At 47.6% G+C, this 25,007-nt stretch overlaps 1 protein-coding gene across 5 annotated transcripts in view; it reads right to left on the reverse strand.

Annotated features, from left to right (window-relative positions):
- LOC144093634 (protein turtle homolog B-like) overlaps positions 1-25,007 on the reverse strand; it is a 573,432-nt gene that overhangs the window by 7,385 nt on the left and 541,040 nt on the right. For 4 of the 5 annotated variants that reach the window (XM_077627216.1, XM_077627212.1, XM_077627213.1 and 1 more), the window contains exons 8-12: positions 20,422-20,733; positions 8,806-8,931; positions 8,332-8,359; positions 2,607-2,689; positions 46-179 (exon numbers count right to left, since the gene is read on the reverse strand). In XM_077627216.1, the coding sequence (XP_077483342.1) occupies positions 46-179; positions 2,607-2,689; positions 8,332-8,359; positions 8,806-8,931; positions 20,422-20,733 (683 nt within the window). Of the gene's footprint in view, positions 1-45; positions 180-2,606; positions 2,690-8,331; positions 8,360-8,805; positions 8,935-20,421; positions 20,734-25,007 lie in introns of all 5 variants that reach the window. The other variant, XM_077627215.1, reaches the window with a different exon arrangement.

The raw sequence follows: 25,007 nt of genomic DNA on the forward strand, positions 1-25,007 counted from the left end.
CGGAAATTTGCGTGAAATTGCTCCTTTCGTAAAACTTACACTTACCTTCTTCGGAGAAGCCGTTCTATGATTTCCTAGGCTTTCTAGACTCTCCTTCAGCGGCAGAGGTGCAGAGTAAGAATCCATCCCTGTTGTCAATGCAACCATTTTTTCGTGCGCTGCGTCGTAGCCGGAAAAAACTGCGACACAAGAAAGAGAAGTTCGGGGTATGTAAATTACCTGCCTGTAACAAACATGGAATCTAACAAAAAGTTCTAGTGGCAGTGCGTTACTGAAGCGCACTTCATGCGATCCCAGGGGCTTAAGAGAAGCGGCGACTGCACTCAGACTGCGAGCCCAAGCTGAAGCGCTTGGGCTGGCACGCATGACTTTTCTGCGGGAGGAAAATTTTCCGTGAATTCAAAACAAAGATTCTGCAATACACAGCAGAAACATAATACACGCAAAACATGAGTAACGTGCTTTCACAGGAATCAAAGGTGACTATATATTGGAATTAAGCACCCAACAGTGCTTAGCATTCACGTGCCGAAGAGCACTTGTTCGACGCAGTGCCTCCACTGCACTGGGTGATCTCTTTGATGAAACCCCTGTGCACAATCATTGACCTGCTGGGGTGAAGCTGTCTGAAAGAGTGACAGTGGCCTACAAGGGCTTGCATCTGCCTGACGTTCATTTTCCTTCCGGGATGTCCCAGTACCGCCACCAGAAAAGCCCCCAAAATGACTGACAGATGTTACTCGAAATAAAGACGGTGTTCTTTTTCGGCTTTTACTATTACTATTATTATTTAAAGGCGGCGGCATTGTGACTTCCAAGAGAAAGATTTGAACGCGTCACCAACATGAACAAGGGTGTGACGCGCTTGTAGCGACTACCATGCCAAGATATTAGCAGAACTTTGTTCAGTATACAGGTTCAAGCTTTCATCAGAACTCAGAGGAATAGCGTGTCAACACGGTTATAGCGCGAATTTTTTACCTCAAACAATTTGTTTCAGAATGCGCCTCGCGTTATATTCGGTTTCGCTGCTTTTCGAGATGCCTGCAGCGAGCTTAATTAACTACAACACTTTTGAGCTGTGAGAAAAAGCCAACTTTCTGTTCACTTTGGTCCGTCGAGGCGGAGTTTGAGCTCGCGTTATAACCGTAAACATATATTTTCTCTTCCTAAAACTCGACCCCCAAACGCGCTATATTCATGGTCGCGTTATATTTGTGGAGATACGGGAAATTACTCCCACTTTAATCATTCGGTTGTTCCTACCGACAAGAGCTACAAAAATATTACAAAAAATGAGATGTGGCAGCTAACACAGGGTGCTGGGAGAAATGATCAAGTTCATGATTTTTCGTGGAACCGTGTGATTACGGAAAACTAGGCGCCCTACGGATGCTTCCGCTCCAGACCGAGCTGTTTCCAGCTGCTTACGAAATTCGTTCATTACCTGCGCGAGCTTACGGCTGCATGCAACCATCTCTCTAGCCGCAAAAAAGACAACAAACAAAAAGGAAATCGTCGTCCCAGGGTATGCGTCAGGCACAAAGGCACATGTTTAGAATTCTAAATTCTCCGCGCACTCCGGTTTCAAAAACTGCCGCATTGACGCGTGTTTTTGCTTGAAGCGCCATCTATTAGCACTATCACGAACCACCACATTGCAAGGGTGCCACCGCACGAGAGGCGGCGCGCTCGTAGCGGATTCGCAATGGTGTCTCGATGCCAGCGCCGCCGGGCTGGAGACAACTTCAGCGGCGCCGCCATAATGAATCACACGTGATCAGCAGCGCTAGCGCTTGTAACGGCGCCGTTGATGCTCTCGGCGCGCTTCAAAGTGCTTTAACTTGAACGGCCTTTTGCAGCGAAAGCTACACTGGGCTACCAGTCGAGCATTTCGCGGTACATGGCAGAGGAAAGTTGTGATTCAAAATGGCAGCGGCGCTTAAGTTGTCTCCACCCGGTGCTGGCATCGAAGCACCCTAGGATTCGCAGATCTCGCAGGAGCCAGCAAATGAGCGCATTCGAAGACTGGTAGACGCACTGATCGAGTGCGAATCAGGATCATCTCATTTGGAAATTCCCCGATTCTCACGGGAATATTGATGGATCACAGAGAAAGAAACCTGGGATGCTCTCCTCCGGAGCAGCAAGATCGAGCAATCCGCCTGGCACGGGACGCTTTGCGAAAGACGTCTCCCTGCGGGGCTCCCTCATGGGCCCCTAGGGTCTGACTGATATCAGGAGCGGAGGGGCCTCTACATCGACGGCAATAGAGTTATATTGAACTTGAACGTGAACTTGAAGTGCGAATATTTTTGGGGACTGCGTTAAATATAATTATCATCTTCACACTCACGGTCATAAAGCGCCAGCTTGTTAACACAACACAAAAATCAGCGCATTGACGTACGTCTCTTTCAGAGACCTCCAAATGTCTGTCAGGTTGCTGCGGACTGACACATCGGCAGGCCGGTTATTGTTGACATACGACGCTAGTGTCATGAACTCAGTGGTATTTTACGAAATGTTACATAGGAGATTTTACTAAACTGTTTGCGATTCCTGTATGGAACAGGAGTCTCAAATACCTAAACACGGCGCCTTACCTGTAGTTGCTGGAATTATGTCAGGACCTTTCTCTTCCAAGTCAACGGACTCATCAGGGTCCTTTTTCAGCAGCGTCATCGATCTACGAACAAACGATAAGACAAGCCCTGTTTTCACGCCAGCTGAAGCCAAACATCACAAACTAGGCGTAAATTGTAAAGTAGAAAACGAAACATCAGCAGCATGATGCCTTTGTTCCAATACTTACTGCGTTAAACATGTGAATAAGCACACAAAAGAGACCATGCCTTCAGAATCAACGAGTTTCCATTTAGGACCGATGCTTCTCGTGATTCGTTGTTTGTTTGAACAATTCGCAAAATGGAATTTTTTATCATTGTATCAACCCTAATAAAAAATAAATTTTTACACGCGTTGAGTGTTTGATTTAGCAATGTGTATGCACGTATATTTTTGTTGGCGTATTGTGTTCACTAGCTGTACCCCATACAAGTTTTTTCCCTCCCACACATCAATCTTCCTGCTGTAATTTCATCAAGGCTATCTCGGTATCAAATAATAAATAAAAATAAACAAGAACAATCAAAGCAGAACGATCCACTTCTCCCTACGGCATTACGTTTTTATCCCTACGTCATAAATATATACAGTTCTCTAAATATTACCAAAACCGATTATTATAGGCATTACATTAAACTGGCTGCTACTTTAGAGGTATACTTGCAGCAATGGCTTGAAGCTATTCACATGACTGCTCTCGGTAAGCGAATTTGCTTTTGCAAGTGTGTGCGTACAATAAAACCATCTGACTAATGCGAACATGCCCGGGCACTCCTTCATTGCTTGGTGAATTAAAATTCATAAATAAAGCGCGCCAATATGTAAGGAGTACGTGTCAGAAACTCGCTGAAAGCAAAAGAGGTGAGGCTGGGGAAGCACTTCGATATGTGCTCAAGGTAGTAAATATTGGTGTTCTGCAGTGCATCATGGCTCATACATTGTAGCAATGTCGCGCTCGATGTGCCTAGTTCTGTTACTGTTTCCCCTCTAACGCTGACTCAGGGAGCGCTCACTGTGCTGGAAAAACTAAGCGACGCAAGCAGTCTTCTGGCACCAGTAATTTCACCCATCTTGCGGCTTTCACGGTAACGACAGGCTCCTGTTTACGTCCCAAAAAGAAGAAAGCATCGCGGTCTTGTTTTCTTGGCTGACAGTGTCAGTTACTGCTCTGTGTACTCATGCGTAGGAATGATTTGCGGCAAGGTGAATATCTGCCAAGCTTTTACACTGTCGTATGTTAGAAGGTATAATCAGGCGATTTTTTAAAGGGATCTCTTTTTAAGGGTGTAAACGTCACAACAGAAAGGTTGCTCAAGAAAACGCTCCTCACTTCCAACTTTCTATAAATGCAGCAAACATTAAGAATTCAGGGTATCATTGTTTTCATGAGAAGAATTAAGCGATAAAACAATTAACGCGAACGAAAGCCGTACGTGCAATAGCCATCATGGTTTCACGATCCTCTAATTTTTAAGCCATGCTATGCCTGGTTCACATCTCTCTATTTTATTTGCTCTGCCTCACTTGAATTTTTGTGGACGCATCTGGCAGTGCATATCTTAATGTCAGAAGTTGGGGGATGAAGACTTTCGGAAGCGTGCTTCAAGTCGGTGACCTTAAAGATGGTTGAAATGAGCCCGTAACAATCAAGAGAGTAAGAGAAATGTCATGTTCACATTAGAGGGACACTTACTACAACTGCATCCAGTTATTGTTCTCAGTAAACATTTATTATCTGACTCCTCTTAGGTATGTTGACGTTTGTCTGCATGGCAGAAAGAGACGGGTTTGTTACTGAGAAAATTGAATCTAAAAACATTTATAGCACTCGATTCAAAATCGTGACGTCCTTTACCGAAAAGGACGAGTTGCCATCGTTTTGAGAGTAGAAGTGCGAAAGCACGTGTTCATTCTTCGCACCTCTTTTTTTTTTCTGGCATTTGCATGTGCAGGAAACTGCGTTTCTCGCTCTTCATCTTCGCACCCTCTCTCCACTCGGCGGCAGCTGGCGCGACGCTTGTCCGAACTTACCCGAGCTTACCCGAGTGCTACGAGGCTTCACACAAAATTCTTGGCTGGGATAGCGTTAAGTAGTGCTTTCCCACTAAGTCCGACTCACGCATTTTAGTTGCGAAATCGGCCGGTGACGGCGACATCTCTATTGCTGTTTTTGAGCATCCATACCTTATAAAAACTGCGTTTTCGGTGACAGTGCTTCCTTTGTGATTAGAAAACGTATAGCCTAACGATACAGGCCAGCTTCGATTTGTCTTCATTGAATCTTTAAGGCTACCATTTCTGATTCGTTCTTCGTGGTAGTTCTCGTAGATAACACTTTCATGTAGTGGAGACTGCAGTCCGGAGAGCAGGAAGAGAGCGAAAATGGCGTCTAAACAAAACTATTTATTAGGACTGACTTGCGCCCACAATGGACTGAATCACTCGGAGGCGGCGTAGCAACAAGCGCGCTCGGCTGTCGTCGAACAGAATGCCCGCCGCTCTCGGCCATGCTCAGTTTAAAGCTGATAGGAACTTTCGAGATAGGGTGTGAAAAGTCACTACAAAAGTCTGGGGCAATCTAGAATCGGCTCCGCCTGGATGCGATCAATCGAGATAAATCTGGTCGCGTCTTGCATCGCATGCACGAACAAAGCGATAAAGCCGTGTGTCGGCACCTTTGACAAAGTACAAAGATTCGCGGCAATACCAAGGATATTTAAGTGACACCACGCTGCTCTACTAATGCAATAAACTAGCGACGTTTCGACAAAAAATCAGAGGTGATTTTTGCCTTCACAAGGTGGGAGTTTTGGGAAACATTGACTATTCCAAATTAAAAAAAAAAAACCAAGAAACGGCGCACTGTCAACAACATAAGAAAAACTATGAAATGACTAGTACGCCCTAAACTTGCGAGACGTTGCCATTGGCGACAGGTACTACTCAAGTGCTTACTAACATTAAAAACACGGAAGCGGGGCAGGGGAACCTCGAACCACTGCGTCCACATCTTTTCTCTGCGAATATAAAACACTAATCCGAATGTACCGCACGATTAAGCACTTGTAAGTACTTAACAATGCCCGAGTTTTACTTTTATACACAAAAGAGTTTCCCCAAGAAGTGCTTAAATGGACACTGAGAATTAGTAGAAGTTCTGTTGTAGGATACCGTGTCCTTATAACAACTCATTGGACCACAAATTTTTGACGGATGTCCGGCAAAGATCCGAATGCGTACGTCCCAAACGGGACACCAATGGTGCCACCATCGGACGTATCTTTTTTAAATTCTTTTGGCGTCTGGTTTGTTTGCTCCAGTAGAAGTCCTGCAGCTGTTCGTTCATGGACGGCTGCAGTGTTCTGAACCTGACATCCTACAGACATCCAGTGTACGCACGATCAGCATGAATTTATACACAGTTAATTTTGCCAACATTTGCAATGGATACTTAACATGTGGCAGCGGGCAATCACCCATCACCTGCTAAGCCTGTCGGGCTCATGTAAAGGCTAACAGGCTTATATGCAATGGTGTCAAGGCAAATGTAGTTTGCTCGATGCCAGTGCAAATAAATTAAGATTACAACTGCACACCAGGCCATTATAAGCTGCAATCCAGTTGAACTGGTATACAGCAAACTGTTAAGGTTCACTCACAAATAGACATCCACGACTAGTGGTTTCTATGGCTGCATGCCCACAGCCCACAACAGCGATATACGTGCTTATTCCGAATTTGGACAAAGCATGTGCATCCCCGGCTGGATGCCCTATATCTAAACAGGCTATCCTGTGGAGATCTCATGGATGTCTGCATTGGGTTTGTACCGATTTTAACGTCCCTCGGATGTCAGGGTATCCTGTTTAGACGCTCGTAGGACGTCCTCAGGGACACCAATTCTTTTGCGTGGGACCATTTGACGGATGCCCGTAGTAGGCCCCGTGGATTTTGGCGGATGTCCTACGGAGATCTGAGCATCCATCTTCGGACATTAGCCATATGTCCGTCGGACATCTGTGGTCCAATAGAAAGGAGACCTCTCTCATTGAAAACTGAGCTTATATAAGATATATAAGTTAAAAAAGACTAAACACAGGTATCGTCATCACTCGCCGATTTCACAAGTAAAAGGCATGAGTCGGCACCCATTTTTGTGCGCGGATCCTAAAGAGTAGGCTACACCGCCATTCTTTCAAAACGGTGGAAACTCGTGATTTTCAGTAAGGATGTCACGAGTTTGAATCGACATGAGCGGGAAGATTTTTAAATCATTTTTTTGTTCAACGATAAAGGCGTAATTTCTGCCGGGCAAACGTCCACTTACGCAGACAGAGCCAAATCAATTTTTACTGAGGACAGTATTCGGATATAGTTGTCTTCAGTGGTTTAACCTTTGCAGTAATCAGTTAGTGATCGAAGGAAACTGTGACCAGTTTAATAGGGCTAACAAAGCATATGAAATGTGAACCTCAAACCATTATTTCGGTTCGTAATTTTATACTAATAAGACTTTTCAAAATTCTGGACGATACTAAATAATGCGCGCCCCATTTTAGTACATAGCTTAGTGCATAGGTCGCGGCAGTCGACAGAGTAGCCCACTGGTCAGAACGCGGGCTAGCGATTGTAAAGAAGTAGGTCCATCAGATTCTGCTTTTGACTTAAGGCGCAGCTCGTGCGCCGAGCACATGTAGGCCATAACTTTCTTGTCTCGCGAGAACGGTGCGATAGTACGCAAGCTAACTGGTGCTAACGAACCAGGAGCCAAAGCTATGTGTTTTTTTCTGTCGCAGTAACGGTTGGCTGATGCTTTCGCTAGTGTGCTTGTAGCTCCCCTTGTCTGTCGGCACAGAGGGGCGCCCTGGACAGACCATACGCCAAAATTCCGCAAGCGGGCTTTCCCTCATATACCCACTTTTAATTTGAAACAAAAAAAAAATAAAAAGTGAAAGTGATATTGCTTGCCAATACCATGACGACAGATCTCCCGCTTCAAATGGGTAAAACCAGAGGAGATGAGGTTTCGCGTTCAATCCTTCCTGTCCGCGCTGTTGGGGATTGCCCGCAGCGTACGAAACGCTGGAAGCACGGCTGTATTGGTTGGGTCGAACGCGGTATGTGAAGAAGCCCGCTTGCAAAATACTGAATAAGACCGCCAGTCAATAACTAGCAGGTCTGACGTGGCAACGCCTTCTTGAATCCGCTCCTGGTTGAGCGATACTGCGCAACGCTGCCGTGCTATAGTGGTGCACGGTACGGTCGCGCATTGACTAGAGGAATGCCGCTTTTGGCCGAATGTTTTGCTGCAGGATTCGTTTGCACCATCAAATAATCTGAATTCATAAGGCGCGCCCCCGTGAGGTGAGTGGTGTATAATATATACAGCGCACATGAAACGATATTCCGACGTCAATATGCAACCGCAAGCAGGTATGCAAAGGAAGCATGCCTGGGATCCGCTCAGTAAGGTTTGTATGCTTCACCACATTGTAAGTTTGAGATGCAGCAAAGCCTACAAGAGTGGAAGGATGCGCAACTGATATCCAAAACAGGCATGTCCCGGAGCATCTTTGCCGTGGAGCAACAATGCTGGCAATGTCTCGGTCTGTATAAGTTGCCCAAAAGCGGGCTTTCATTTCAATTCTGCTTCTAAGGTGTTGCGCAAATAAAACATAAGCAAAGAATCATTTGTTCACTTACTTGTCCTCCATTTGCTCTTTTTCAGCACCTGAAAAAAAAAAAAGGAAATGAAAGTGGTTACAAAAACAGTACTGTTTGCAGTACTGTTTGCGGTTCCATGCATTTCTAGGCACAATAAAGTGATTAGAAAATTGTTCGAAAAGAGCGCTATGCTGTCCTCATTGTTCTTTAAAAGAGTTATTTTCTAATAGTGCAAAAATTGTCATTTACAACGATATTAAGTAGCCTTACATCAGGTAAAATTCTCCTGAAAAGGCTACTTTTGGCGGAAGACCTAATTTGAGGTATATTTGTTCGGATTAAAGTTGAGACACCAAGGAAAGGCGGATGCCGTGGAAACTAAAATTTTCCTTCGATTTAAACATATCTTGTAACACCTCACCACAAAAAGGGACCAAATAAAGAATCCCTCCCAACCTCGAGTCAAACGCTTTGTGCACAGACAACAGTCGGAAACACAAGGTAGTGTCGAACCTTTGCTTCTTCCATGCTTCTTGCATCGTATGACGATAATCACGACCACAGCAGCGATGACGAGGGCGATGACGATGCCTATGAGGACTCCTAAAAATGGCCGAATGACGATCATCCCCTGAACACCTGCTGTTGCAAAAGACACCAAAAGGAAAAAAAAACCGTGCAAGAGAGTGAGTGGTTCCGAACGCGTTGCAAGAACATTGGCTAGTGTTTACGCAGTTGAGTGCAATGTGGGTTATGTGTTTGGCAATAGAACATGTAGAACACACACACACACACACACACACACACACACACACACACACACACACACACACACACACACACACACACACACACACACACACACACACACACACACACACACACACACACACACACACACACACACACACACACACACACACATATATATATATATATATATATATATATATATATATATATATATATATATATATATATATATATATATATATATATATATATATATATATATATATATGTGTGGCCAGAGGGCGCTTCTGAACTTAGTTTGAAAGAAAGTGGGAAGAGAAACAAAAGAAAGTTTTCGTAGAATAGAAACAAGCGCGACAGTCACGAAGGGTATAAAGGGCGAACTGCTGTCAGCGCTGGTGCGTATGGAGAAATGGCGCCTTTGATGCGTATTCTGACGCCAGCAGTTAAAATTGCTTATCGCAAATATGCGATTACATGTACAACTCTTATTTCTAAATCCAGCTTGCGGCGGATTTCGGGGCATTCCAGGCTTCACCAAACGGTGTATATTGAAATGGCGCCGTCATCCATCTCAAATACTGTACAGCCACGTATTACATCGCCCAAAATATATCGTGTGATAAAGTGAAGTCATTTTAGGCACTCCCAAGTGATATTACCTGCGTCTAGAATGAATGGACTGGCTTAACGCCCATGCCATGGAATTGCCAACACAAAAGGAATTAATTCAATGCTCTGCTTCAGACATCCTGTATTGTGACTCTCGCGACTAAAACAGACAGATGTAGTCAGCAGACACTAGAGAATTATAGCACAGCGCGATAAGCGATCCGCTACTGTTATCCAATTCTGCAAGGCGCCACTGCGCGTGTGCAGAACGACCCGAGGGTACCAGATGGCGCCACGTGCCGCTAGTTGCGTGTGCGCCTGCCGAAGTGGATCACGGTAGTGCATCCCAGATGGCGCTATGCTAAATCTCTCTTATTGTTCACATAAAAATGTTGACGATGGCCGCTTTAGCCTTAATATATTGTCACGTAGTGGTGATGACAGTCGAAGCAGCGATGAATACCGACAAAATGGTCTTCTAAAAGAAAACTGTTTATTGGGCTGACTTGCACCAAAAATGGACTGAATCTTTCGGCGGCGGCGAAGCGACAAGCGTGCTCAGCGGTCGTCGAACAGAATGCCCGCCGCTGTAGGCCGTGCTCAATTTAAAGCTGATATCGAACTTCCGAGATAAAGCGTGCAAAGTTACTAGAGTATGGAAATGCAGCGTCTTTTAGCGTGCATAATACGGCTTCAGACGGGCTACATGGACAACTTCTGGTCGTACGCGGCGTCGCTGGGATGCAGTCATTGCGTCAGGGATGACTTCATAATCCAGTTCACCTAGCCGACGAAGAACCTTGTACGGGTCGAAATAGCGGCGCAAAAGCTTTTCACTCAATCCACGGCGGAGAATGGGCGTCCACACCCAGACTTGGTCTCCTGGCCTGTATTCCGCGTTGCGTCTTCGTAGGTTGTAGCGTCTGGCGTCGGACCGCTGCTGATCTTTGATCCGTAATCGGGCAAGCCTTCGAGCTTCTTCTGCGCGTTGAAGGTAGGCGGCAACGTCGACGTTCTCTTGTTCTGTAACGTTGGGCAGCATGGCGTCTAGCGTGGTCGTGGCATCCCTGCCATGGACGAGCCTAAAAGGCGTCATCTGGGTGGTCTCCTGCACTGCGGTGTTGTAGGCGAAGACGACGTAAGGCAGGATGACACCCCACGTTTTGTGTTCGGCATCGACATACATGGCGAGCATATCGGCGATGGTTTTTTTCAGGCGCTCGGTCAGTCCGTTGGTCTGCGGATGGTATGCAGTTGTCCTAGGTGGTTGGTTTGGCTGTAACGCAGGATGGCTTGCATTATTTCCGCCGTGAATGCTATTCCTGTGTCCGTGATGAGCACATCGGGGGCGCCGTGTCGAAGAAGAATGCACTCCACGAAAAATTTGGCGACTGCTGCTGCTGTTCCGTTCGGTAGGGCTTTCGCCTCGGAGTAGCGGGTCAGGTAGTAGGTCGCTATGATTATCCACTTATTTCCAGATGTTGACGTTGGAAAAGGGCCAAGCAAGTCCATGCCAATCTGCTGAAAGGGCCTTGAGGGAGGTTCAATGGCGTTCAGAAATCCTGCTGGTCGTGTGAGAGGGGTCTTTCGTAGCTCACAATCTCGGCAGGTTTTCACATAATGTGCGACATCGGCAGACAGTCGGTGCCAGTAATACTTGTCTTGAATGAATTGGAGGGTGCGAGTAAACACGAGATGTCCAGCTGTCGGCTCGTAGTGTGAAGTGTGTAGAACTTCTTCGCGGAAACAAGCAGGTACATCAAGGAGGTAGGCTGTTTTGCTCGCGGCAAAGTTCTTCTTCACAAGGACCGCATTCTGCACACAGAAGGAAGACAGTCCTCGCTTGAATGAAGCGGGGGGGGGGGGGGGGATGAAATCTTGCCTTCCAGGTACTCGATGAGGCGTTTTAGGTCGGGGTCCGAGCGTTGCTGCTGAGCAAAAGAGCTGGGGCTGATGGGTCCCAGGAAGGCGTCCTCATCGTCGTCCGGCGGCGGTGTATCTACAGGGGCTCGTGAGAGGCAATAGGCGTCAGAGTGCTTGTGTCCGGACTTGTAAATGACGGTGACGTCAAACTCCTGGAGACGCAGACTCCATCGAGCGAGTCGGCCAGAGGGGTCCTTCAAATTGGCGAGCCAGCACAGCGCGTGGTGATCGCTGACCACCTTGAACGGTCGTCTGTACAGGTAGGGGCGGAATTTTGACGTAGCTAAGATGATGGCAAGGCACTTCTTCTCAGTTGTCGAATAGTTAGCGTCGGCCTTGGAAAGGGAACGGCTAGCGTATGCGATGACTTTCTCCAGCCCGTCGCTTTTTTGAAAGAGAACGGCACCTAGGCCCACGCTGCTTGCGTCGGTATGATCTTCAGTATCGGCGTTTTCTACAAAATGCGCGAGGATCGATGGGGACAGTAAACGACGCTGAAGTTCCTTGAAGGCTTCTGCTTGCGGCGCTTCCCATTTAAACGGCACGTCTTTCGTCAGTTGGGTCAGGGGCTCGGCGATGCGCGAAAAGTTTTTCACAAATCGTCGGAAATAATGGCACAACCCGAGAAATCTGCGCACTGCTTTCTTATCGGCCGGCGGTGAAAACTGTTCAATAGCAGCTGTTTCTGCGGGTCCGGGCTTACTCCCTCCTTGCTAAAGATGTGGCCTAGAAACCGCAGCTCTTCGTAGGCAAAGTGGCACTTCTCTGCCTTCAAGGTTAGGCCAGACGACTTGATGGCGTCTAGTACTGTTCGAAGTCTTTTGAGGTGCTCTTCAAAGTTCGAGGCGAAGACAACGACGTCATCTAAATATACCAGACAGATCTGCCACTTCAGGCCTGCCAGCACTGTATCCATTACTCGCTGAAACATCGCTGGTGCGGAACAGAGACCATATGGCCTCACCTTCAACTCAAACAGCCCATCCGGAGTGATGAATGCTGCCTTCTCACGATCTCTTTCGTCGACCTCAATTTGCCAGTAGCCGCTTTTGAGGTCCATCGACGAGAAATATTTGGCGTTGCAGAGGCGGTCCAGTTTGTCGTCGATACGGCGGAGGGGGTAGACGTCCTTCTTTGTTATGTTGTTCAAGCGGCGGTAATCAACGCAGAATCGAAGTGCGCCGTATTTATTTCACAGTAGAACAACCGGTGACCCGCCGCGGTGGCTCAGTGGTTAGGGTGGTCGGCTACTGATCCGGAGTACCGGGTTCGACCCCGACCGCGGCGGCTGCGTTTTTATGGAGGCAAAACGCTAAGGCGCCCGTGTGCTGTGCGATGTCAGTGCACGTTAAAGATCCCCAGGTGGTCGTATTATTCCGGAGCACTCCACTACGGCACCTCTTTCTTCCTTTCTTCTTTCACTCCCTCCTTTATCGCTTCCCGTACGGCGCGGTTCAGGTGTCCAACGATATATGATACAGATACTGCGCCATCTCCTTCCCCCCCCCCCCCCCAAAAAAAAAAAATCCCAATTATTATTATTATTAACAACCGGTGCCGCCCATGGGCTGTTTGAAGGCTGGATGACATCGTCGTGAAGCATTCCTTCGACTTGGTCCCGGATAGCTTGTCGTTGTCGCGGTGACACACGGTAGGGGCTTTGACGGAGAACGTGTTGGTCCGTTATAATGCGATGCTTGGCAATTGGCGTTTGTCGGACCTTCGGCGATGTCGAAAAACACTCACTGTAGCTTCGAAGCAGATTGCGGATCTGGTCTTGTCTGTTCCGGGGCAGGGCTGGGTTGATGTAGAAAGTGGGCGAGTTCTCTTGGTCAGGCGAATCTTCTGCGGAGGGGTCGGAGAGGGCGAAGGAGTCTCGTACGTCGGATATTCCGTCGAAGAAAGCAATCGTCGTTCCTCTGTTAATGTACCGGTATTCTTCGCTGAAGTTAGTCAGCAGTACTTCGGCCTGGCCATTGCGGAAATGTGCGATGCCTCTTGCCATGCTGATTCCTCGGTTTAGAAGCAACTGCATGTTCCCTTCGATGATGGCTACAGCGTTAATGACTTTCGTGGCGCCTACGGTCACGATAACGCTTGAAGGGGATGGGACGCTCACTTCTTCCTCCAGGACACTCAGGGCAACGCGATTTTCTCGAGTTTTCATCGAAGCGATGGCTTCGTCCGTCGGAAACGTGATCAGCTTGGATCGCAGGCCGATGATCGCCTGATGCTCATTAAGAAAATTCATACCCAAGATCACTTCGTGGGAGCATTGCGGTAGCACAACAAAAGTCGCAGGATAGTTATGTCCTTTGACAGCCCCTCGCGCTGTGCATCGTCCTGATGGCGCAATGAGGTCGCCCCCCGCGGTGCGAATTTGTGGTCAGTCCCAAGCCGTTATTACTTTTCTCAGATGCGCAGCGAATGTTCCGTTCATCACCGAGTAATCGGCTCCTGCGTCGACTACAGCGGTAACTTTCGGGCCGTCGATAGTCGGAGGCCCTGGCTCTTGCATTGCATGCCGCTCTCGACGTCAGGTCACGGCTTCGTCGCGTATGCGTGTCGCGGGTGGGGCGCGTGGTCGAAGCTTTTCTGGGTGGCGGCGTCGTTTTGAAGGCAGTTTGCGTGATGGTCGGGGTTGTCATTTTGTGCGGCGTCGGTGCAGCGAGGGTAGGTTCTTCATGCGGCGTCGCGGGTGCAGCGTCTTCATGGGGCGTGGTCGCTGGAGCATCTTCGGCGTTTCGCTCGTGAGCAACCTCACCTCCAGAGGTTGCTGTCTTTAGTTTCCCCTACGGGGGCTGGGAGACCTTCCTCTTATCGCGGCTGCGTATCTGCGGCGTGGCGACGCAAAGCGCGAGGTTGACGGCGATGGTGAGCGCGAAAAGCGGTTCGACGTGTGCTCCTCTCGACGCAGGTACTCGTCGATTTCCTGCGGACGTTGGCCGAAGCGTGGTCGTGGGGCGTTAACGGCAAATCCTCGAAGACCGATACGTCGGTACGGGCAGTGAGGAATAACATGGCCGGCCTCACCTCAATGGGAGCACCACGGCCGGTTGTCGGAAGTCCTCCAGGCGTCGCATTTCCTGGAGCTTGAGCGTTGAACGTAGGCTGGGCGGGCGGGGGCAGGGAGGTGGCGTTCGGGAACAAGTTGCTCATGTCGGACATGATGCAAGGGTTTTCGTTGAGGCTGAGGAGTCCTTACAGCAGCGGCGTAGGTCATAGCCTGAGGTTCTGTGGCCGTCGGGGTGCCAAGTGCCTATTGCACTTCTTCCCGTACCACATCCATCAGAGTCGCTGCTTGCGGCTGTGGGGAGGATGGCAGTAATCGGCGTAGCTCCTCCCGGACGATTTAGCGGATGACTTCCCGCAAGCTGTCGCTGGTGGTGGCCGTCGGACACAGAGGAAGGACGATTGTACTGCCGAGCTCGGACGTCGAGGGTGTTCTCAATCGTGCAGGCTTCTTGCATGAATTCCTCGACTGTTTTTGGCGGTTGGCGGACGAGGCTGCCAAAGAGCTGTTCTTTTACGCCGCGGATTAAAAACAACTTTATTTTCCACGGTCATCTCGGGTCGGCGCGGCGAAATAGGTGCTTCAGCTCCTCGACGTAACCGCGGACGGGCTCATTCGGAAGCTGGATCCTGGACTCGAGGAGTCGTTCGGCTCTTTCTTTCCTCACGACACTGGTGAATACCTTCTCTCTTGAATACCTCCCATGTCGTAAGGGACGACTCGTAGTTTTCGTACCACGTGCGTGCGGAGCCATCCAATGAGAAGAACACGTGTCCAATTTTTGCCGCATCATCCCACTTGTTGAATGACGCCACGCGCTCAAATTGGTCCAACCATTCTTCAGGGTCTTCGCCTAGGGATCTATTGAAAGTTGGCGGCACCCGCGGCTGCTGCAGTATGATCGGTGTCGACATCTTCGGCGAGGTTGCGGTGCTCGTAGCAGCGTCTTTTCTCTGTCTGGTGCGGTCCGGCAGGGTCTCGAACTCAGGCTCCTCTCCCTGGAGACGTCGGCTAGCTCGCTCAGCTGCTGGCTCGTCTTCGGGTGCGAAGCGCTGAGGGCTGGCTTCACGACTTGAAGGGGGGGGGGGGGGGGTCCGGAACATGGAAGGCTACCCCGCACCTCCACCAGATGTCACGTAGTGGTGACGGCAGTCGAAGCAGCGATGAAGACGGGCAAATGGGTCTTCTAAAAGAAAACTGTTTATTGGGCTGACTTGCACCCAAAATGGACTGAATCACTCGGTGGCGGCGAAGCGACAAGCGTGCTCGGCGGTCGTTGAACAGAATGCCCGCCGCTCTAGGCCGTGCTCAATTTAAAGCTGATAGCGAACTTTCGAGATAAAGCGTGCAAGGTTACTAGAACATTCGGAACAACGTAGAATCAGCTCTGCCTGGCTGCGATCAATCGAGATAAATCTAGTCGCGTCTTGAGTAGCAAACAAAGCGATAAAGTTGTGTGGCGGCAGATTTGAAGAATGAACAAACACTGGAAATGTTCGCGGCAATATCGTCGACCTTCGCTGTCTGCTAGTGTACCATGATGCTAAAAATAAAATAAAAGTTATTTGTTTCCACTGCGCTTGAAGACAATAGAAGACAAGTAGCTTAGCTGCATACGGGACAGGAAACTGCGATTACTCATCTCTTTCTCCGTTTTATTAACTCATAAAACAAAAACCAATGTGAAAAATACCCTGGATGTGGTGTCTGTCACATGCCCTTATTTTGTAATAAATGTTTTCCTCGCCGTCTTTGTCCTGCCAGTGGAACCTACAGTCCTTTACAAACAAACAAACAAACAAACAAACAAACAAACAAACAAACAAACAAACAAATCGTTTTCTGGCACACAAAATTATGTGAAAGTGTCTGTGAATTCCAGTTCCGGAAACAAGTTTTTCGTATTAATATACTTGGTTTCTTAAGCCCCATGATTAAACGAATTTGGCCACAGGCAAAGCGACTGAGGAAAGGGAAAAGAGACGTGACGGTAAGAATTTCCCGTCTAGAAAGCACACCGCTGGAGTTTCGTGGCAACAAGTATCAAACGTTGCTTGTCTAAGACATTGATGATCGTTTTTCTGTCCCTGTCACTGAACGCCAAAGGCGCGCGCTCTACTTTATTTCAGCCTTTTAAACCTGCCGAGCTCTGTATACAGTACTGCCGCAGCACTATCCCGGCGTGCGTATAAACGAGTTCCCGTTTTCTCTATTTCCCTAATTTTTCGCAAACTGTTTTTTATCCCGAGTTGTCACGCTTAACCTGGTTCGCGCTTACAGCAAAAAGGAAAAAAATACAATTTATTCCAGAAAACAGCACGGCTCAGACCGCGCGAGTACATGTCACGGTCGCCTGGCCTTTCAAGTATTTGGTTCCTTCTTGCATGAACGCGAAATTCAATGCTTCTTCTAATAGTAAATAGCCGGTTTCAAACTTCAACACGTTCCGAAAAAAAAAAAAACCCTTCGCAGACAAGCAGTACCACCCGAGTTTCACATTGCAATTTCGTTGCCTTTGTTCGAAGGAAAAAAAGTGCTGCGCTCACGCGTACAGACCACAAAAAGTGATCGAGTCCGCTCAAAAGCCATCGCCCCATGGTGTGCGTCGCCAGCTTCGAGTTATTCAAGTTACGTAAGTCTTCGACATTTCTATCCCGCAAATGTTGCGCAAACATTGGCTTTGACCCTTAAAATAGCGGTGAAATTCACCTGTGTCGCAGACACGTATGCAACCGTAGACGGACATACCCTGGTGGTATGCGCAGCAACAATGCTGACGCAACCATGGCTTCAGCCCTAGCTACGAATATCCTCAATTTCACTTGTAAAAATAGCCAATCCTCCAAATACCAGACCGCCGACGACGGCCACGTACTATCGCGCTCAATATGAGTTGCAACGCGCCGTCATCGACCGGAGCTGGCTCCCTCGTCTGCATCCTCCAACAATCACTGGGAATTCTGGGAAGAACTGCCATTCCAGGAAACGACCACACTCCCTCTCAGGAAACAGCTTGATATAACTGAAATGCATTCTATTTGACTGTGGTATTCTACCGCATCCCAACTACCACCGATAAGTTCATTATATATTTCCTGTTATTGGCCCAATTAAGAATTGGACGAAATATTTGAAACTGAATTCAATTTCATTCAAGCGAATTCAGTTTCAAATATTTCGTCCAGTAAAACGTGTTCACGGAATTCGCTTGCATGAAATTGAATTCAGTTTCAAATATTTCGTCTTGAATTCTGAATTGGGCCAATAACAGGAAATATATAACGAACTTATCAATGGTAGTTGGGATGCAGTAGAATACCGCAGTCAAATAGAATGCATTTTAGTTATACTAAGCTGTTTCCTGAGAGGGAATGTGGTCGTTTCCTGGAACGGCAGTTCTTCCCAGAATTTCGAGCAATTGTTGGAAAATGTAGACGAGGGAGCCAGCTCCGGTCGATGACGGTGCGTTGCAACTCATATTGAGCGCAATAGAACTTATTTAAATAGCAGGAGGAAAGTAGACGCAACTTTTCAGGCATACTTTTTGACATGTCCGCGACATCCATGTAACATGTGACGTTCTCCTAAACTAGTAGCCGGACTTTCTCATTGGACCGGGCCCAGTCAAGCCAAATTTGTATTACTTTTGTTTTCTTTACTTTGCCATCTGTGCGTGCATAGATGCCAAAATAAACTGAAATTGACGAAAACTGAGTTGGATGGAGCCAATCTAACAGGCCACGCTGTTTTTGAGACCAATAATGCCCCTCGTATGTCGAAGTCACTTTCATTCAATTTCTTAAAAGGTCTTGATCTCTGGAAAGAATACACCAGCAGAGATAATGAGAAACTGTCAGCAGTGGGGCAGCGTGCACCAACTGGATTTAAGTTCTTTGCAGGAATGGAGACGATGTTCGCCGATTTGAATTTTAGGGGCTCTTCGGTGTGTTGAGTAGAACGGTTACGGAAAAGAGCATGCCAGCGAAGGTCTTGGCGAAGAATACGAAGAGGACATGAAAAGTCGCTGTTCAGTAGATTATTCTGACCGTGGAGCAGCCGTACATAGAATGCTCTTTAATTAAGGGCGAATTCATGGGCCACTCTTCGAGGGGGCGGTCCCATCTGAACCATCTATTTCTTGGATTTCCATTGCAAAAATTTCTTTAGGCAGTCTATAGACTGTCCATAGACTTCTGTCTATAAAGTCTATAAACTCTCTATATAAAACGCCTAGACAACAACAGTCTATAGGCAATACAAATCCTATAGGCAGTCTATAGACAATCTATAAATTTATGGCCATACACTTTTAATAGACTTTTGTCTATAAAAATAATAATAGACAAAAATACATAACAGACAAAAAGAAATATCTATAGGAAGAAAACAGTCTATAATACGTTTATAGACTGTCTATAGACCATTTTTGTAAGGGTTCTTCCGTCTAAAAACGGGGGTTCAGCATGGCTGTCCTGGTTAAATTTCTCGCTTTGGGAAGAACCCCACCCCCCCCCCCTTTACGTCCGTTCCTGCTTAATGTGTAATCAAGATGAAAATGTTATGGCGGAAACTTAAACATTCCGGTGCCGATTCCCAATAGAGATATGGGGAAAAGAAAAACGATGCCATAGTATGTGTGTAGCTTCTTGCACGCCAAAATTCTAAAGAACAAATAAATGGAAACCCCACATAAAAGTTCAAACCCACGCACCCCGTACGTTATCTTCCTTCCCCAGCCGTCCTTTCTCATATTTGAGACCCTGCTTTTTTTGTCATTAGGGTGAGCAAAAAGTGGTGAGTAGCGACTTATTTTCCAACTTAAAATCGGAGCGCAGTACACGCGCAGAACGGTAACTGCACACTTAAATGTCGATCTTGTAAAAAGTTTCAGCGCAAACAGCCACTACCTAAAAGAAAGACGACACACACACACACACACACACACACACACACACACACACACACACACACACACACACACACACACACACACACACACACACACACACACACACACACACACACACACACACACACACACACACACACACACACACACACACACACACACACACACACACACACACACACACACACACACACACACACACACACACACACACACACACACACACACACACGCACGCACCCCCCCCCCCCACACACACACGCTTGAAAATTCGTTTTTGTTTGCCATATTTTTCTCTTAAAGTTTTTACAAGATCGACCAGTACTAACTACACCAAAAAGAACTTGTAATGAATCAGTACGTGCAAATTGTTGCTGATCCCTGTGCAGGTCCCTGAGGTTGGGCTGCCCGAACACTAACTTGAAAACAGTGATCCAGGAGTCGTATTCGCTCTTGATGTCTTGAGTTTAAATCGAGTGGCAGGAAATTTTCAAAATCCAGTTTTCTATTCTATAAATTGATTTTTACAAAGTGCAAAAATTTAACGAAGTTGCCTTCAGTATCTTTCAAGGAACGCGAAAGCTGGTTGGCCAATGAATTCGCACGTGTCAATGTGACCCTGCTGCATTCTTTACAAGAAAACTGACGGCTAACTTCAACCACGTAGGGCTATTCAACGTGCATCGAAACCTCAGCACACGTTGGATTTTCCCATTTCCCAGTAGTCTAAATAAAGGCCGGCATTGAGTCCACGCATTCGCGCCCACAGCTGAACACCACGGTCATCTAGCCTGAGCCACCTCAACGGATGAACGTAACGCCTGGAGATAAATATGTCTGCGCCATAGCGTCTGTCGAGATCAGTATGAAGGAGGTGTTCGCGATTCATGTGCGCTGTATGCCCAGAAAGTTTGCCTACCGGTGAACTTCTCCGCGGGTCTGAGCGTGTGGGCCATGAGAACGTAGGGGGCGCTGCGGCCTTTGCTGTTGCCCGCGTACACGAGCACGCGGAAGGTGGTGCCCCCTGGCAGGCCGCGGGCAACGAAAGCGGCTCCGCCGCCCGGTGTGCTGGTGAGGTTCGCTCTCAGGCTGCCGGAGTCTGCGTCGTACAGCTCTGCTGTGAAGACGGGCGCCGACATGCCTCCGTCCCAGGGACCCTCGATACACTCGAGTGACATGCCCTCCTCGGTGGCGTTCACTTGGGAGCAGTTGATCACCGAGTCCGGGGGCCCTACAAGCAGAGCGTCGGGCAGCGGTTGTTTATTTATAGACGCCTGCCGTAGAAACACCAGGGACACTTCAAGAAGAAAATGACGGGTATTCACAGCAAGCGAGATCCGACATAGAATAAAAAGAAACACACAGTAAGGAATGACCTGAATAGTAAATAGACCACAGAGGAAGCGAAGACAGTAGCCTCGAACGCTTAGTGGCGACTGCGTTGCCTTGACCGAATACATAAATGGTTTTATGGGGGTTTAACGTCCCAAAGCGACTCAGGCTATGAGGGACGCCGTAGTGAAGGTCTCCGGAAATTTCGACCACCTGAGGTTCTTTAACGTGCACTGTCATCGCACAGCACACGGGCCTCTAGAATTTCGCCTCCATCGGGCCGGGATCGAACCAGCGTCTTTCGGGCCGGCAGCCGAGCGCCGTAACCACTCAGCCACTGCGGCGGCTACGAATACATAAAGAATACAACTTTTGCTTAAGACGAATTATAACTTAACAAAGCGTAAACAGTTATTTTCGCTGTAGTTTTTAAGTAATTCCTCCGGGGTGAGAAGACACTACATTGGAGTCTAAGCTTGCATCGTTTCTATTTCCTACTAGTTCGCGGGTATTTTTGAGGAGCATTCAGGACCATTCAACCTTTCAATCTCCTTCGGTTAATGAGACTTCGACGCAAACTGGTAAGGAGACTACACTACCGTGAGAATGCCATTGGCTTGAGAAAGCTAAGCTCGAACAGAAAACAGTGCCAGAAATGAACAAAAATGAAGACAGCGAACTCAACAAAGGCATATCACAAGCGCTGTCCCCTTCTAGCTTGTATCTGTGATTGATATAATCAAAGGTGGATTAAAGCTTGAGTTGATATCGCCTGTGATGTACCTTTGGCGTGTTCTATCGTCTTCGTGTCCTGCATTTTATTGAGTTCGAACAAGAATCAATTTTTCCAATTTTCTGTTTTCCTTAGTTCAAACCAGCACTTGCTAGACATAAATAAACATACAATAAATTGCGTATGGTAACATCAAGGTGAACATTTTTCAATGAGTAATTCAAGCAGGAAAGCCTGCTTAATACAGCAACGACTATTTCAGTATTAGCGAATGCACGGGTCGAAACATACACAAAAAGGACAAAAGAATGCCAGAGTTTAAGATGGGACATAGAGAGCAGTTTTATTCGTTGGTTTCATCTGAAGGTACTGTAAGTTAACATCAGTTCAGTACATAGTCGAAAGTTGTGTTATGTGTTTATAGTATTACGTTCTTTCTTTGGGGTCGAGTACAAGTATTTCTCCGTAGGTAATAATTTTTGCGCCGTTCATTTCACACGGTATTGATATATGTATTAGAGACCACGTTTCAAACAGTCAGTAATTTGAGGGCCCGCTGGCTCATGCTATCTGGAAAGGGGACAAATGCTTTGCCCACACCAACAACCTACTTTGCAAATAATGGTCCTGTACGAATGTGTAAGCTGCCTTTGTTCGCCAGGTACAGTGGCGAGTAAAAAAGATAAGCGCTAGTGACTTGCCATCAAACCGGCAGATAGCAACGCTCAGAGCTGTGGTTACGAATATGTGGACAACAAAATTAGAGAGTTTTAGTTTCACGTACGTAGAGTGTTCACGTACGCAAACGTGAGAAGTCTACGTAGCCTGCACGCAGGTCGCTTGAAACCCTTATAGTTACACGTGCGCGACGCATGGCGCGCGTTACTCCTAGCGCCATCTACTAAGAAACACAGACACTGGTTGTAGCCTAAATCATCCAAGACAAGTCTTTAAGCCAAGCCATTCGGTCTGTCCTCGTGTTTGGCGGTTTGGCTATGTTTGGCTGGTTTGGGCCTCTCTCAGTTCGAGATCTCGCGAGACCGTTGCTATGTAGACGACCAACGCTACTTCGTCAGGCTTAACTGCTGAAAAATCGCCCTTCTGTCTGAAAAACAAAAGCTCTTTGCCGCTTGAAACCTTATGCGAGGGTAAGAATGGGCAAATCGAAGGCGAATACAACAGTTTAGAACACGATATCGGGTCGATGGATTAGCGACGAAGCTGTTATCGCTGTGAAGTGGCGGGCAGGGCGCCGCCATGTTTGTCAACGCTACTTACGCAAGCAACGCAAAGACCGCAGCGTAAAAATCCGAATCTCACGTACGTACCTGAGACTCGCGCATTCCCTTTGCGTTCTGCGTATGCGCACTGGTCACCCGTAAGAGCTCTACGTACGTGAAGCCTCTACGTACGTGAAACTAAAACTCTATTGCCAGGCGTGTTCGCAAAGCATGGCACTGCGCCAGCCGCGCGGTGTGATTTTCGCCGCTCCGGTGACGTCATTGTGCTATTTTCTTTTTTACTCGGGACGGAAAGTGGTATTGCGAAGGTCCTTTGCTTAGCATGTCTATAATCGCTTCATTTCTGATATTGCACCCCTGCTCTAGCGTCAGAATGGCTACGCACAGGTAGCTTATCTGGGCTTCTTAAACAGGGCTACTTTGATGATGTTTAAGTTCCTTCATTCCAAATGTCAACGAGTGTTTCCATTAAGAACCCCGAAATCTGAATATCTATAGCCACTAGGATTTGAAAACGTCTAATTATCCTTGCCCCGCCGCGGTGGCTCAGTGGTTAGGGCGCTCGACTACTGATCCGGAGTTCCCGGGTTCGAACCCGACCGCGGCGGCTGCGTTTTTATGGAGGCAAAACGCTAAGGCGCCCGTGTGCTGTGCGATGTCAGTGCACGTTAAAGATCCCCAGGTGGTCGAAATTATTCCGGAGCCCTCCACTACGGCACCTCTCTCTTCCTTTCTTCTTTCACTCCATCCTTTACCCTTCCCTTACGGCGCGGTTAAGGTGTCCAACGATATATGAGACAGATACTGCGCCATTTTCTTTCCCCCCAATAGCAATTATTATTATTATTAATTATCCTCCTTAGACGTGCGGCCGAGTATCTTCTAGCATTGGGGCGAGCACCTTCTGCCCTTTACGGCGAGCGATGCAAAATTGATGCAAGGTGTTAGTTAGTTAATGGTTAACTAGGTATATAAGATGCAAAATGTGTAATTGTGTTTGTGGGGTTACTCACTACTTGCATGCAAGATCATCCTGTTCTGAAGAGATGAGGGCTCTAATAACTGACTTAAGGTCCGTATTAACACTTATCTTTCTCCCCCTGATATCAGCATACCACGATTACACGTGCCACCGAATGCCCGCATAGCGACGCTAGTCGGATGGACAACTCCGCCGCAGTGCAGTGCTTAACTGCTGTGAAGCTCACACGACGAGATAGGGAGACTGATGCTGGATGCCGAAACTTTGTCGTTGATCAGTTCTGTACTTACAGCGTACGTTGCTTGCATTCTTCCCTCCTTATTTTTTTTTTCGCAGATTGGTTCTTCCGCTAGAAATCTAAGAGAGAGAGGTTAGGTCAACACTACCCAGTACTGGGGAAGTTGTTTTCGTTCGGCATATTGTTCCAGCGTGAATAGGACAAGACGACACAGGCGCTGACTACAACTGGGGTTAGGCCTAACTATTATAGGAGCTGCAGGTAAAGCTTTGGCGTCTAACGGCACCGGGAAGGCAGGCCTTTCAATGTTAGGCACCGACCTCATTAGTCGGCCAATGAATGCCTCCAGAGTAAGTAGTAGTAGAGCGCAAGCGTGTTGTAATAAAAGCAGTGTACACGCGTCTGCTTTATTGTACCGTCCGAGCTTTACGTTAGACTCCTCGCTCTGCCCGTACGATGAAATGACTTCATTATGACTCTAACTCAGGGTAACGGTCGATATTAAACATCCAACTGAAAGCCTAGCAACAGTTTCCACTGATAACGATAACCTCAATCACATGTCTTGCATCTTTGGGCGTTAGGGTCAATGAGGATACGGACTGCCTTGTTTTCTTCTGTCCTTTTAGTTTTGTCGACGCGACAACTCCGCCCGCGTTTCACAATACTCGCACGAGATCAAAGTTTGCCCTCTGCCTAAGCACACAGCGCTCTGAGAGACGCCCACGAGAGCACAATAGAGACCTGCACTAATGAGCGGAGCAGGCTTTTATAACTCACCGCCACGCGCCCCGCATCAATACCCCGGGCGCTGCAAAGTTTGCCTGCGCTGCTGTGCTCCCCCCCCCCCCCCCCCCCCCCCTACCGCCTGCGTAATGCTCATCCGCGCACCCAGCAGCTCCGTACAATGCAACAACGGCAGTCTGCAGGCAAACACTGTCTCTTCCTTTTTGCTCGTACACTGCCGTCTCGTAAGACT

Source organism: Amblyomma americanum, chromosome 6 (assembly GCF_052857255.1).
Source record: "Amblyomma americanum isolate KBUSLIRL-KWMA chromosome 6, ASM5285725v1, whole genome shotgun sequence".
NCBI classification, from domain to species: Eukaryota; Metazoa; Arthropoda; class Arachnida; order Ixodida; family Ixodidae; genus Amblyomma; species Amblyomma americanum.